A 15380-nucleotide genomic window follows, 5' to 3' on the forward strand; every position below is an offset into this window, starting at 1 on the left:
CAAAATCTATATGAGGAACAATACAAAACACTGATGAAAGATATCAAAGAACTACTACTAAATAAATGGAGAGATATTCCATGTTCACAGATAGGAAGACTCAATACTGTCAAGATGTCAGTTCTTCCCAACTTGATCTATAGATTCAATCCAATCCCAATCAAAATCCCAGCAAGTTTTTTTGGGGGGATATCAACAAATCAATTCTAAAGTTTATATGGAGAGACAAAAGACCCAGAATAGCTACCTCAATATTGAAAGAGAGGAACAAATTTGGAGGACTGACACCATCCGACTTCAAGATTTACTATCAATACAAAGCTACAGTAATCAAGGCAGTGTGGTATTGGCAAAAGAACAGACAAATAGGGGCTTCCCTGGTGGCGCAGTGGTTGACAGTCTGCCTGCCAATGCAGGGAACACGGGTTCATGCCCTGGTCCGGGAAGATCCCACATGCCGCAGAGCGGCTGGGCCCATGAGCCATGACCACTGAGCCAGCGCGTCTGGAGCCTGTGCTCCGCAACGGGAGAGGCCACAATAGTGAGAGGCCTGCATACTGCAAAAAAAAAAAAAAAAAAAAACAGACAAATAGACCAATGGAACAGAACAAACAATGCTGATATAGATCCACAAAAATATAGCCAACTGATCTTTGACAAAGAGAAAAGGCAATACAATGGAGAGAAGAGAATCTTCAACAGTGGTGCTGGAAAAACTAGACATCCACGTGCAAAAAACTGAATCTAGAGACAGACCTTACACCCTTCACAAAAATTAACTTAACATGGATCACAGACCTAAGTGTAAAATACAGACTATTAAAACTCCTAGAAGAGAACATAGGGAACACATAGATGACCTTGGGTATGGTGATGACGTTTTAGATACAACACCAAAGATATGATCCAAAAAAGAAATAAGTGACAAGCAGGACTTCATTGAAATTAAAAACTTCTGCTCTGTGAAAGACAACATCAAAAGAATGAAAAGACAAGCCAAAAACTGCCAAAAAGAAATTGCAAAAGACATATCTGATAAAGAGTTGTCATACAAAATATACAAAGAACCCTTAAAACTCAACAGTAAGAAAACAAACAACCTAATTAAAAACTGGGCAAAAGATCTGAACAGACATCTCACCAAAGAAGATATACAGATAGCAAAGTAAGCCTATTAAAAGATGTTCAACATCATATGTCATTAGAGAATTGTAAATTAAAACAACAGCGAGATACCACTATATACCTAGTAGAATGGCCAAAATCCAAAACACTGACAACACCAAATGCTAATGAGGATGTGGAGCAACAGGAACTCTCATTCACTGCTGGTGGGAATGCAAAATGATACAGCCACTTTGAAAGAGAGTTTGGCAGTTTCTTGCAAAACTAAACTAAACTCTTATCATACGATAGAGCTATCATGCTCCTTGGTATTTACCCAAAGGAGCTGAAAACTTATGTCTACACAAAACACTGCACACAGATGTTTATAGCAGCTTTACTCATAACCAAAACCTGGAAGCAACCAAGATGTCCTTCAGTAGGTAAATGGATAGATAAACTGCAATGTATGCACACTATGGAATATTACTCAGCACAAAAAAATGAGCTATCGAGCCATGAAAAGACACGGAGGAACCTTAAATGCATATCATTAAGTGAAAGAAGGCAATTTAAAAGGCAACATTTGTATGATTCCAACTATATGACATTCTAGAAAACACAGAACTATAGAAACAGTAAAAAGATCAGTGGTTGCTAGGGGCTAGGGAGGAGGGAGAGAAGAGCAGATGGAGGACAGAGGATCTGAGGGGCAGTGAAACTATTCTGTGTGATACTACAATGGTGGATATATGTCATTACACATTTGTCAAAACCCACAGAATTTACAATACCAAGAGTGAACCCTAATGTAAACTGTAGACTTTGGGTGATTGTGATGTGTCAGTGGAGGTTCACCAACTGTAACAAAGGTACCACTCTGCTGCAGGATGCTCACAGTAGAAGAGGCTGCATGAATGTGGGGGCAGGGAGTATATGGGGACCCTCTCTACTTTCTGTTCAACTTTGCTGTGAACCTAAAATTGGTTTAAAATTTTTATTTTTAAAAATTAATCCAAAAGAAAAAAATAGGAAAAAACCCCACAAAAATCAGACTTAAATCAAACCATACCAGTAATTACACTAAATATAAATGGTATACACACCCCCATTAAATGACAGAGATTGACAGATTAAATAAAGAAGCAAGACAACCATATACTGTCTAAAGGAAACACATTTTAAATATAAAACAGGTATGTTAAAAATAAAAGTATATAAAAAGATACACAGTGCTAACATCTAAAGAAAGCTAACATCACTATGGTAATATCAAACAAAGTAGACTCCAAAACAAGGAACATTATGAGCCATAAAGAGGGACATTTCATAATGATAAATAGGGCAATTCATCAGGAACACATATCAATCCTATATATGTATGCACCTAACAGAGACTTATAATATCTGAAGCTGAAAGGTAAAATAGACAAATTCACAATTATATTTGAAGATTTCAACACTGATCCTGCAGTAATTAATGGAAAAAGTAGGAAAACATCAGTAAAAATATAGAATTCCTGAATGACACTATAACCAACTTTACTAATTGACATTTATAGAACCCTCTACCCAAATATAGCAGAGAACACTCTACCCAAACATTCCTTCAAAGTAGATATGAAACATTCACCCACATAAATATATTTTGCGCCACATAAGTCTCAATATATTTACAAGGAATGAAATCAGACTATGTTTTCTTAACACAATCAAATTAAATTATAACTCAACAACATCTCTGAAAAGTCCCCAAGTATTGGAAATTAAACAACATGCTGTTAAATAACCCATAAGACAAAAGAAATCACAAAGGAAATTAGAAAATATTTTGAACTAAATGAAAATACATCACATCAAAATTTGTGAGATACAGCTAAAGTAGTACTTAGAGAAAATCCATAGCCTTAAATGTTTATATTAGAAAAGAAGGACCAAAATCAATGACCAAATTTTCTTTTCTTGCTCTTAAGGTAAATATTAACCCAAAATAAACAGAAAGAAGGAAATAATACAGATAAGCACAGAAATAAATGAAATAGAAAACAGGTGGGAAAAATCAATAAAACCAAAAGCTGGTTCTTTGAAAAATCACTGGATAAATCTTTAGCCAGACTGATCATGAAACAAAGAGAAATTATCAATATTAGGAATGAAAGAAGGAGCTTCACCACAGATCCTACAAATCTTAAAAAGACAATGAGTGAATATTATAAACAAATTTATTTCAACAAATTTGACAACTGAGATGAAATGGACATCTTCTTGAAAGACAAAGTATCAAGGCTCATTCAAAAAGAAATGGATAATCTGGGACTTCCCTGGTGGTACAGTGGTTGAGAATCCGCCTGCCAATGCAGGGAACACGGGTTCAAGCCCTGGTCCAGGAATATCCCACATGCCACAGAGCAACTAAGTCCATGTGCCACAACTACTGAAGATCGCACACCTACAGCCCATGCTCCGCAACAAAGAGAAGCCACTGCAATGAGAACCCCGTGCACCACAACGAAGAGTAGCCCCCACTTGCTGCAACTAGAGAAAGCCTGCATGCAGCAAGGAAGGCAGAATGCAGCCAAAAATAAATAAATAAATAAATAAATTTATTTAAAAAGAAAAGAAATGGATAATCTGAATAGCTCTTTATCTGTTAAAGAAACTGGGTCTGTAATTTAAAATCATTACCCCAAAAATCCCCAGGCCCAGACTGCTTCACTGCTGAATTCAGTGGAATGTTTAGGGAAACCTAATACAAACTCTTGCCAAAAAAAAGAAGGAAAACATCCCAACTCAGTTCAAAAGGCCTGTATTACCACGATTCCAAAACCAGATAAAACATTACAAGAAAACTACAGAAAAATATACCTTATGAACATTAACACTAAGGTCCTTACCAAGAAAACAGCAAATCACATCCAGCAATATATAAAAAGGCTAACACATGATGACCAACATGCTGGATTCATTCAGCAACATAAGGTTGCTTTAACGCTAAGAAAAAAAACAAATCAATGTAATTTATCACATAAAGAGATTAAAAAAGAAAAAGCTCTATAGAATTCTGACTCCAATTACAACGTGTGTGAGGGTGTTTCCCCATATCCAAGCAATTCTTCAACACAAGCTGGGTGTCCTACAATTCAACTCAATTCTGACACTGGAGATCGCATTCAGATTCCAAGGTTAAGGGTCAAGTTCTACAAGACTGAACCCCCACCCCATCCTCTGACTTCAGATGACAATTGCAAGTCCAGGTTGTTACCTGAGCTTCTGATCCAGTGGCTACAAATCAGGTTTCCACAACCCTCTCCCTGGGTTCAATTTAATTTGCTATAATGGCTCAAAGAACTCAGAGAACATTTTAATTACTGGATTACAGGTTTATCATAAAAGGATATAACTCTACACCATACACAAAAAGTAACTCAAAATGGATTAAAAACCTGAACGTAAGACCAGAAAACATAAAAATTCTAGAAGAAAACTTAGATGGTGAGCTCCTTGACCTTGGTCTTGGAAATGATATTTTGAATTTGACACTGAACGTAAAGGCAGCAAAAGCAAAAATAAACAAGTGGGACTACATCAAACTAAAAATCTACGGCACAGAAAAGAAGACCTCGATAAAATGAATGGGAGAAAATATTTTCAAATCTTATATTTGATAAGGGGTTAATATCCAAAATATATAAAGGACTCTCACAACTCAACATCAAGAAAACCCTAAATAATTCAATTAAAAAATGAGCAGAGGATCTGAACATTTTCCCAAAAACATACAGATGGCCAATAGGTAATGAAAAGTGGCTTGATATCAGTAATCATCAGGGAAATGCAAACCAAACCACAATGAAATATCACCTAAAACCTGTTAGAATGACTATTATCAAAAAGACTAGAAATAACAAATGTTGGCAAAGGTGTGGAGAAAAGGGAACCCTTGTGCACTGTTGGGGGAAATATTAATTGGTGCAGCTACTATGGAGAACAGTACAGAGAAACACCATATCATCCAGCAACTCCACCACTGGGTATTTATCCGAAGGAAACAAAAACACTAACTCAAAAAGATATCTGCACTCCCATGTTGACTGCAGCATTATTTACAATAGCCAAGACATGGAAACAACCTAAGTGTCCATTGAAGGATAAATGGATAAAGAAGTTGTGGAATATGTATATCAGCTATAAAACCAGAAGGAAATCCCACAATTTGTAATAACAATGGATGAAACTTGAGGGCATTATGCTAAGTAAAATAAGTCAGACAGACAAATACTGTATGATCTCCCTTACATGCAAAATCTGTTAAACAAAAATAACAACAAATAGCCAAACTCTTAGAAACAGAGAACAGATGGGTGGTTGCCAGAGGCAGCATGCTGGGGGTGGGCAAAATGGGTAAAGGTGGTCAAAAAGTACAAACGTCCAGTTATCATCAGTCCTGGGGATGTAATGTACAGCATGGCAATTATTATTTATATACATATTAATTGTATATTAATAATAATATATATTCTATGTTAATAATAATATGTAGTCTATAATTAAAAGTTGCTAAGAGAGTAAATCTTAAAAGTTCTCATGACAAGAAAAACAATTTGTAACTGTGTGGTGATGGATGTTAACTACACTTACTGTGGTGATCATTTCACAATACACACATATATCTAATCCTGTTGTAATCCTGTTGTACTGAAACTTAATACAATGTTATATGTCAATTATATCTCGATTTTTTTAATGAATGAAAAATAAATAAATAAAAATAAAAAGATATAACTCAGGAAAAGTCAAATGGAAGAGATACATAGGGCAAGGTATATGGGAAGGGGCAAAGAACTTCCATGCCTTCTCCTGGCATGCCATTCTCCCCAAATCTCTAGGTGTTCACCAACCTGGTAGCTCTCTAAACCCAGACTTTTGGGGTTTTTATGGAGGCGTCGTTATATCAGCATGACTGATTAATCATTGGCTATGACTGAGCATAATCTCCAACCCTCTAATTACATGGCTGGCTCCAATAGCAACCCATCCTTAGGTGATTTCCAAAAGTTACCTCATTAAAATGACAAAAGATACTTTTATTGCTCTCTTTACTTAGGAATTTCCATAGGTTTTAGGAGCTCCATGCCAGAAAAGGATGAAGATCAAATATATATTTCTTATTATAAATCATAGTATCACATCCTATAATCATCTCAATGGATGGAGAAAAATTCAATATACATTCACGGAAAAAATTCTCAGAATCTAGGAATAGAAGAGTATTTCCTCAATCTAATATAGGGCATTTATAAAAATGCTACAGTTAACATAAGAGTTAATGATGAAAGAATGAATGCTTTTCCCCTATAGTTAGGAACAAGGCAAGAATTTTTACTCTCACTACTTCTATTCATTACTAGAGAAACTAGCCTTTGTCACAAGGTAAGAAAAAGAAGTCATATAGATTGAAATGGAAGTAAAACTGTCTTTACTCCCAGTATAAACTAGAGTTGAGTTTATCGAGTACCTTGATTCAAGGTCACAGGATACAAGGTCAATATACAAAAAAATTGATTTTCTACATACTAGCAATAATTAATTAGAAAATAAATTGACAATACCCTTTATAATAGTATCAAAAATATAAAAAATGTAGCTATAAGTTTAACAAAATATACACAAGCCTTGTGTACTGAAAACTATAAAACAGTGCTGAGAGAATTTACAGACCTAAATAAATGGAGAGCTATACTGTGCTCAGGAATCAGCAGATTCAATATTATCAAGATGTCACTTCCACCCAAACTTATCTATAGATCCAATGCAATTCTCATCAAAATCACAGAGAGCATAATTATTTTTGGTAGAAACTGACAAGCTGATTTATATCAAGTTAAGTTTATATGGAAATTCAAAGAACCTAGAATAGCCAAAGCAATTTTTTTTTTTTTTGCGGTACACAGGCCTCTTACTGTTGTGGCCTCTCCCATTGCGGAGCACAGGCTCCGGACGTGCAGGCCCAGTGGCCATGGCTCACAGGCCCAGCCGCTCTACCGCACGTGGGATCTTCCCGGACCGGGGCATGAACCCGCGTCCCCTGCATCAGCAGGCGGGCTCTCAACCACTGTGCCACCAGGGAAGCCCGCCAAAGCAATTTTTAAAAGAACAAAGCTGTAGGACCTAACCATATAATTTCAACATATTATAAAACCACAGTCATCAAGATAGTGTGATACTTGCAAAAAGACAGATCAATGTAGATCAATGGACCAAATAGAGATAGAGACAGAGAGTCCTGAAAGAGACCTACACATACATGAGGTCAATAGATTTTACAGAAGTGCCAAAGTAATAAGGTAGTCCAGTGAGGAAAGAGTGTTTTTCAAAAATAGTGCTGGGGATTCCCCTGGCAGTCCAGTGGTGAAGACTCCAAGATTCCAGTGCAGGAGGTGTATGCTGGCTCCGTGGTTGGGGAACTAAGCTCTCACATGCCATGCCCCATGGCCAAAAATAAATAAATAAAATTAAACTTAAAAATAATAAAAATTTTAAAAATAGTGCTGGAATAATTGGCTATCCATATGCAGAAAACTTTGATCCATACCTGGTACCCTACACAAAAATAACTTGAAATAGACCTAAGAACTAAAATCAAAAAACTTCTAGAAGAAACCATAGGAAAATATTTTTGTGACTCTGGATTAACCAAAAATTTATTAGGTAGGCAAGAACCAAAAGAAAAAAAATAAATAAATTAGATTTCGTCAAAATTAAAGACTTCCCCACAAAAGACAGGATTCAGGAAATGAAGAGGTAAGCACAGACCAGGAGAAAATATTTGCAAAACATGTCTCAATAAAGGACTTGTAACCAGCATACATAAATAACTCTTCCAACTCAATACAAAGAAAACTCGATTTTTAATAATGAACAAAAGATATTATTAGACACTTCAAAGAAGATATACAAATGGCAAATATACTTATGAAAGGATACCCAATATTATTCATCATTAGAGAAACTTCAGTTAAAGCCATAATGAGATACTACTATACACACACTCAAATGGCTACTGTTTTTTTTTTTTTTTTTTTTTGCGGTATGCGGGCCTCTCACTGCTGTGGCCTCTCCCGTTGCGGAGCACAGGCTCCGGACACACAGGGTCAGCGGCCATGGCTCACGGGCCCAGCCACTCCGCAGCACGCGGGATCCTCCCAGACCGGGGCACAAACCCGCGTCCCCTGCATCGGCAGGCAGACCCCCAACCACTGCGCCACCAGGGAAGCCCATGGCTACTGTTTTTTAAATTGATAACATCAAATGTTAACAAAGATGCAAGTGGAACTCTTATACATAGCTCATGAGAAAGTAAAACTGTACAGCCACTTTGGAAACAGTTTGGCAATTTCTTAAAAAGTTAAACTTAAAAAAAAAAGGTTAAACTTACTGTCTGACCCAACAATCCTACTCCTAGGTATTGACCCAAGAGAAATGAAGTCAATGTTCATACAAAGTGTAAGCAAATGTTCATAGCAGCTTTATTCATAATACCCCGAACGGGAAACAACCCAAATATTATCTAATGGTGAATGGATAACAAATTGAGGTATATCAGTACAGTGGAATGATACTCAATAAGAAAAAGGAACAAACCACTGATACATACTAGATGAATCTCAAAAGCATCCTGTTGAAAAAGCTAGACACAAAAAGCTAAGCATTATTTAATCCCACTTATATGAAACTCTTGGAAAGTCAAATTATACTTATAGAAAGCAGTAGTTGTCTGTAGCTGTAGTTGGGGAAAGAGATCAACTACAAAGATGAAGGAACATTGGGGAGATGATGGAAATGCTGTTTCTTGATTTTGATGGTGATTACACAACTAGATACATATGTTAAAACTCAAACTGTACATTTTTTTTTTTTTTTTTTTGGCGATACGCGGGCCTCTCACTGCTGTGGCCTCTCCCCTTGCGGAGCACAGGCTCCGGACGCGCAGGCTCAGCGGCCATGGCTCACGGGCCCAGCCGCTCCGCGGCATGTGGGATCTTCCTGGACCGGGGCACGAACCCGTGTCCCCTGCATCGGCAGGCGGACTCTCAACCACTGCGCCACCAGGGAAGCCCTAAACTGTACATTTTTAATGGGCAAATTTTACTATATGTAAATTATGTTACTAAGGCTACTTTTTTAAAGTTACAGAAATGAAGCACTTTTATGTCTTTAATTTCCATGTGTTTACTTTGAGCTCTACTTAGGTTGTTATCTTGCTAACTTAATCAGGCTTTTGTTGGCTTTATTCTAGTAGGTTTTACTCAAAGTCCTTCAGCATTATAGTCACAGAAAAACACCAGGATTGCAGTGCTCAGGGCCAGCCATTCAGGTGAAGATATTCATGAGTTAAGTTGCAAATATGCTTCTATAACTTTGGTGAAAAGCTGGAACTAGAGATACAGATTTGGGAGTCATCTGCAGAAAACAGTTGAAACCATGGAGTTGATAAAATTGTACTCTTTTCTCACTGCCACCTCTCACTTCTTACTAATCCACAGAACCATAGAAAATGCTTAAGTTAAATGTGAAATAAGTGAATGACTTGAATTTTAAAAGGTCAGCTTCTCCATGAAAGCTAAGTAATAGCTACTGAATTTAAACACATTTTTGGTGTATTTATAACTCCAAAGTCGGATACCTCACCTGGTTTAATTTTTCAGTGTGATTCAGCCTTGAAGTCTCCACATTTGACCTAGAAGTATTCTCCACGTCCAGTATTTGCTTCGGTGGTTCCATGTTTGAAGTGGGTTGTGAAAAGCATGCCATTGCTACCGGGGAGCCTGTGGGATATGACCTTTGTTGCTTCCTTCTAAAAGGCTGGGTAAAAATTTTACCTTTTGCAAATAAAAGAAGAGGAGAAAAAAATTATCACTAACAATTTCTAGTTTTCTGGTGTTTATATATAGAGGCTAGGCCCTCAACTTAGAACTAAAAATTAAGTAAGCTTACATTTTTATATTAAGCCAATAAAATTTACATACAAGGGAATGATTAGTCACCTACAGAAGAAAACCAAGAGATCATAAGTGTGTTACTGAAAGGTTGGGGCTATCTAAAACTCCACTTAAGGACACCTGAATATAACTACAAAGAGGCAGGATTCAATAGGTATAAACCTAAAAAGCTGTATCCTGTTTAGGAGACCAAAAAGTCTTCAAATAAGGAATCTGATTGAATTATGCTTTTCAAACTGGATAACCATCTAGTGGTATGGGGGGAGGGGTAGGGAATGAAAAGCTACAGAATAAAGGATATTCTTCTAGAGTATACATTTTTCTTCAAGATTTGTAGGCAGGGGAATACTACAGGAGAGGTATATTCTGTTACACAACATGAAAGACAGATCACCGGACCCCACCATGGCCTAGCTCTTTCTTTACCCTAAGATCAAGGTCACACACAAAAAAAATTACTTCCAAGATATCCTGATGAGGAATAAGGTACCATGTATGGGAAAAATGAACAATTCAATCACTGGGAAGGAATATCCACCCCCCACAAGTCAATAAGTTGGCAAACTGCTTTATACAACTCAATCTCACGTAAGTTTAATAGCATGAGTTACTCTCCCAAAGTTTGAGCAGCGCAAGAATACTGATACAGGGAGTTCCCAGGTTGCCTAGTGATTAGGATTCCAGGCTTTCACGGCCATGGCCTCGGTTCAACCCCTGGGGGTCAGAGAACTGAGATCCCACAAGTCGCGCAGCAGGGCCAAAAAAATTTTTTTTTAATTTTTAAAACAAATACTGATACGGTTGAGGTTTAGACTCAAAACACTCAGTGGCCCCTATAGCCTTCCCTGACCAGAGCCTGTAAACCCCCTAGCATATTCTTGTCAAATTACACTTCCCACCACAATTTAAATATTGGTTTGTAAATTCATGATATTCTCATGGTTCACCTGTATTAATCTAAATACAAATTTTGAGAAAAAAAGAAAATCATTGAAACGGGCATAGAATTCCCCAAATAGGCAGTGTATAGATTCTATAATGTCAAGGGTCTAGAGGGACACTATACAAATGATCACATCAGTTTTCTGAGCCTTTAAGGGAGACAGTGATTGTGTAGGAAAAGCTCACTGAATGAGCAGTAGTAAGAGTTCGATATCTAACTCTAGCTGTACCACTTTGCAAGTCATGAAATTTTCAGAAAGTCATTTAACTTTCTTGAGCTTTGGCTTCCTTATCTATAAGAATAAGATTGGGTTACTCACCCAACGTGTCTATGGGATGAGAATCCAAGGTAAATTGCTATACAAATAAGGTGGTTATCATTACATCAATTACTACAATGCCTGCTAGGATATCAAAGATCAGTGTTAGCAAAGATCAGATGGCAAATGCTACAAACTAGTATTATTTTTAAAACTTTTCATTTTCCATGTTATATCTTCTTTACCTGAACACATATAACTAATGTTCATTTACAGCACTCTAGAGAGAGCTGATCTCGTGTTTTCATAATAATAGCTACCACTTATTATGAGCTTACTAAATGCCAGGCACTTTACAGACCCCCATCTCATTTAACCCTCAGCCTGACTCCAAGAGGTAAGTATTATTATTCCTATTCTAGAGATGAGGGAACTAAGGCTTAGACATTTTAAGTAACTTGCCTGAGATCATACAGCTAGCAAGTGGTAGAGCCAGGATGCAACTTCAACAAACTGTTGGAGCTTAGCCATTATATACATACGTACATATGTACTACAACTGCTCCAAAGTCTGCTGATCTGCAATAGTTACCAGTGCTAATATGCTTACCTGCTGGCCATCCTCTCTGCTTTTCCTTGGATAGGCTCTTCTTCAGCATCAACAAAGAACCTGCTCTGGTCTGTTTTACAGAAATGACATCTGCAGCGGCATTCAACACTTCAAACATAGAGAAGAAGCCATACTGCACATACTGGAATGATCGTCCAAATCGCTTGGCAAATGCGTTCTCAAAATCAGAAAGGAGAACAGGAGATAACGTCAGGAGGTCTTTCAACTCACTCTTCACGACAGCTGGAAGAATAGGGGGCACCCTTCCTCGGTAAGGTACTTGCCGCCGTTGAGAGCTGGGCCCAAAGCAAACACTGGCCCTTCTCTTCTGCACAGAGTTTCGAACCTTACGGCTGCCCCTCTGTTTTGCAACTAAACTTTCTATTCCTTTGGTGGATTCATCTGGAACGGCTAAGGAGGTGTGAAAAAAGAAATCATATTTAGGTGAAAACGTACTTCCTTCTTTATTCTTTGCATCTGTGGTTATATAATTTTTAACTCTCCAAGGAGCTGTGTATATAGGTGACATGATAAACACGAACCCGTGGTTGCTCCATTTCTTGCATTTTAGACAACAGCTTGTTAGCTTCTCTACTACAGGATGAAGAATGAACAGTAAAACCCAATTTATTATCACTGCTGCTAATTAACTCCTGAAAGATCTGAAACCCTAGAGATGAACAATAAACCTCCCTACAATTATGTTTCTGTGCTTCATGAAATTTTAAACGTGATTTCATAATTTGAAGTCCCATTGTTAAGCTTCTCCTGACTTAAGGTGCAATAATATTAAATCACATGCACAATGTAGTTTTTGTGAATGCACAGTATTCTGGGGAAGGTTTCTTTTTTTTTTTGTTTTTTTTGCGGTACGCGGGCCTCTCAATGTTGTGGCCTCTCCCGTTGCGGAGCACAGGCTCCGGACGCGCAGGCTCTGGACGCGCAGGCTCAGCGGCCATGGCTCACGGGCCTAGCCCCTCCGCGGCATGTGGGGTTCCCAGACCGGGGCACGAACCCGTGTCCCCTGCATCGGCAGGCGGACTCTCAACCACTGCACCACCAGGGAAGCCCTGGGGAAGGTTTCTTGGTTGTGCTAAAGCTCTAACTCTGTCCACAACCTCTAAGGTGCCTATGATCCCTCTTCTCCCTCACAAAAGTAAAATCCCCTGCCGGGGATGCAGGATAATTGCAGAGCTAGAACAATTCTTTACTAAGTGATTATTATTGCAAAGTTCATAGACCTTCAAATCTTAAACCTACCTTTCAGTATTACAGTACCGTCCTCACGGGGGCAGACACTGACAACATCAGGCATATCCAACACCAGCTCCATGGTGGACCGATACCCAAGGATTTGGAGTGGTAAACGGTTGCCAACCATCGAAAGGTACTCCTTTTCCAACTGCTGTGGGGTCAAACCATCTCTGAGGGAAATGAGAAGTGACCTTATTTCCTTCCTCAGGCATTCCTGTATACGCTCTTGTTTAGACATTGCGCCCTACAAGATTTAAGACAGAAACACTGCTCGTGAGGAAAAGCAGGCAAACCCAAGATGGAAAAATAAATAAAATAAGAAGTCTAAAATGGCCAATAGTGGAATACAAACAACTGAGATGCGACTTCTACAGGTGATGAGGCAGAAGCAGTACCACGAGGGTGCTCTGAAACTTCGTTCAGCAAAGCCCCCATACAATTGAGTCTTTATCCCAACCTGTGTTGATTAACCTGTGTGCATCGCAAGAAATCCCTGCCACGGCCTAGTGTGTGAGAAGTCCGAGTTCCTGGCTCGTTTTTCGGTGAAGCGTTAACTCTGATTGCTCGGGGTCTCACTCTACACTGCAAACTTCGTAACAGATAAATCTTTCGTCCACTCTTTGGGAACCAGGGCTGGGAAAGAGGCAAACGCAACACCCCTTTCCCAGCGCGAGGACAGGGCTCCGAGTAAAGATGCTCGCACCGGCATACTTTCTCCACCCCGAACCTATGCGGAGGATCCCCGCGTCCCCTTCCAAATCAACGACCTCATCGTTGCCCAACCCCTCCCTACTTCGCTCGAGCGAGGGGTGGAGGTGGGGCCCCCTGTCCCGCTCCCAACGTCTCTCAAGGGCGCCGGCAAAATGGGGACTTGTCCTTGCGCCTGCCCCGGGGACTGCCCACGACCCAGGGTAAGAGGCAGGCCGGAGGGAAGCAGGCGAAGCGCCCCTCACCCTGGAACTGGCGCCGGCGCTGCCGCTGTGGGCCTCGCAAAGTCAAAGGCGCTCCCCTAACTAGCGGCCACGGAAGAGGAGCTGCGAAGCGGGCTGCGCGCCTGCGCACCGGTGCCGGAGGGCCCGCGCGGTGCTCCCACGGCGCCGCCTTCCGGCCCTGAGGGCGCGCTGCAGGTGGGACGGTCGGGCAGGTCCTGGCTGCTCCGGAGTCTAGCCTGGGTTCCGCCCCAGTCCTGGGGCCGCTTGGCCGGGCTCCCAGGCAGCGTAGGCGGCCTTCTGGGATGGCCGGCGCCTGCCTCTTGCGGCGTGCTTGGAAGACACGCGGTGCGGCAGCGCGCAAGAACCCCTCCAACGACCTCCCGGCCAGGGTCAGGGAGGGTCAGTCCCGCCCTACGGACGGGCAGCCCGAGAATGAGGCTGCGAGGTTCTTAGCCTCGGTGTGCCTCTCATTCACCCGTGGAGCTTATTTAAGGAAGAAAAATGATGCCCAGGTCTGATCAGCAGAAATTCTGATTCAGCAGGTCTAGGTCTACTGGGGGAAATTTTAGGCAATTCTGGTGCTTGGTGGAGAATCACTGCTGAACTAGATAGATGCAACTTAGGCTCCCGGAAGAGAGGAATTGGTGAGGCGAGGAGGGATTCTTTTTTTTTTTTTTTTTTTTGTGGTACGCGGGCCTCTCACTGCCGTGGCCTCTCCCGTTGCGGAGCATAGGCTCTGGACGCGTAGGCTCAGCGGCCATGGCTCACGGGCCCAGCCGCTCCGCGGCATGTGGGATCTTCCCGGACCGGCCACGAACCCGCGTCCCCTGCATCGGCAGGCGGACCCCCCACCACTGCGCCACCAGGGAAGCCCGAGGAGGGCTTCTTGAATGACTGGAGAACATTCCAGGTACCCCTGGAGATGAAAGAGCTGGGAAACTAAAGAAGAGGATGTATTTGAGCAAACAACCTGGGGGTGTATTTATTGGATAGGTGGAAAGAGCCAGATTTATAAGGTGCTAGAAAACCAGAAAACAGTATATAAGAGGTGTAGACTAGAGAGGCATAGTATGAAGACTTTTACCTTAAAATATACAATCTAATTAAAGGAACAAGACAAACCGAAAGATAAGCAAGGAATTCGAACCAAGAAGGAAATCAGAGCACACACATCTACTTTATCTTCCATCTAAAATTCCATGACATTAAAAAAAAAACAAAAAAACCTCTAAGAAACAAAATGTTCCATCAATGAACCAGGAATATTTTGTAATCTCTG

General features: G+C 40.2%; 1 protein-coding gene across 4 annotated transcripts in view; it reads right to left on the reverse strand.

Annotated features, from left to right (window-relative positions):
• The window catches only part of TDRD5 (tudor domain containing 5), a gene marked incomplete at both ends in the record, with an annotated part of 90835 nt that extends 77428 nt beyond the window's left edge, over positions 1–13407 (reverse strand). For 3 of the 4 annotated variants that reach the window (XM_079696397.1, XM_079696396.1, XM_079696395.1), the window contains 3 exons: positions 9793–9983; positions 11916–12326; positions 13176–13407. In XM_079696397.1, the coding sequence (XP_079552523.1) occupies positions 9793–9983; positions 11916–12326; positions 13176–13407 (834 nt within the window). The remainder of the gene's footprint in view (positions 1–9792; positions 9984–11915; positions 12327–13175) is intronic. The other variant, XM_079696398.1, reaches the window with a different exon arrangement.
• Between the last annotated feature and the right edge of the window lie 1973 nt (positions 13408–15380).

Source organism: Hyperoodon ampullatus, assembly GCF_949752795.1.
Source record: "Hyperoodon ampullatus genome assembly, chromosome: 2".
In the NCBI taxonomy this organism is placed as follows: Eukaryota; Metazoa; Chordata; class Mammalia; order Artiodactyla; family Ziphiidae; genus Hyperoodon; species Hyperoodon ampullatus.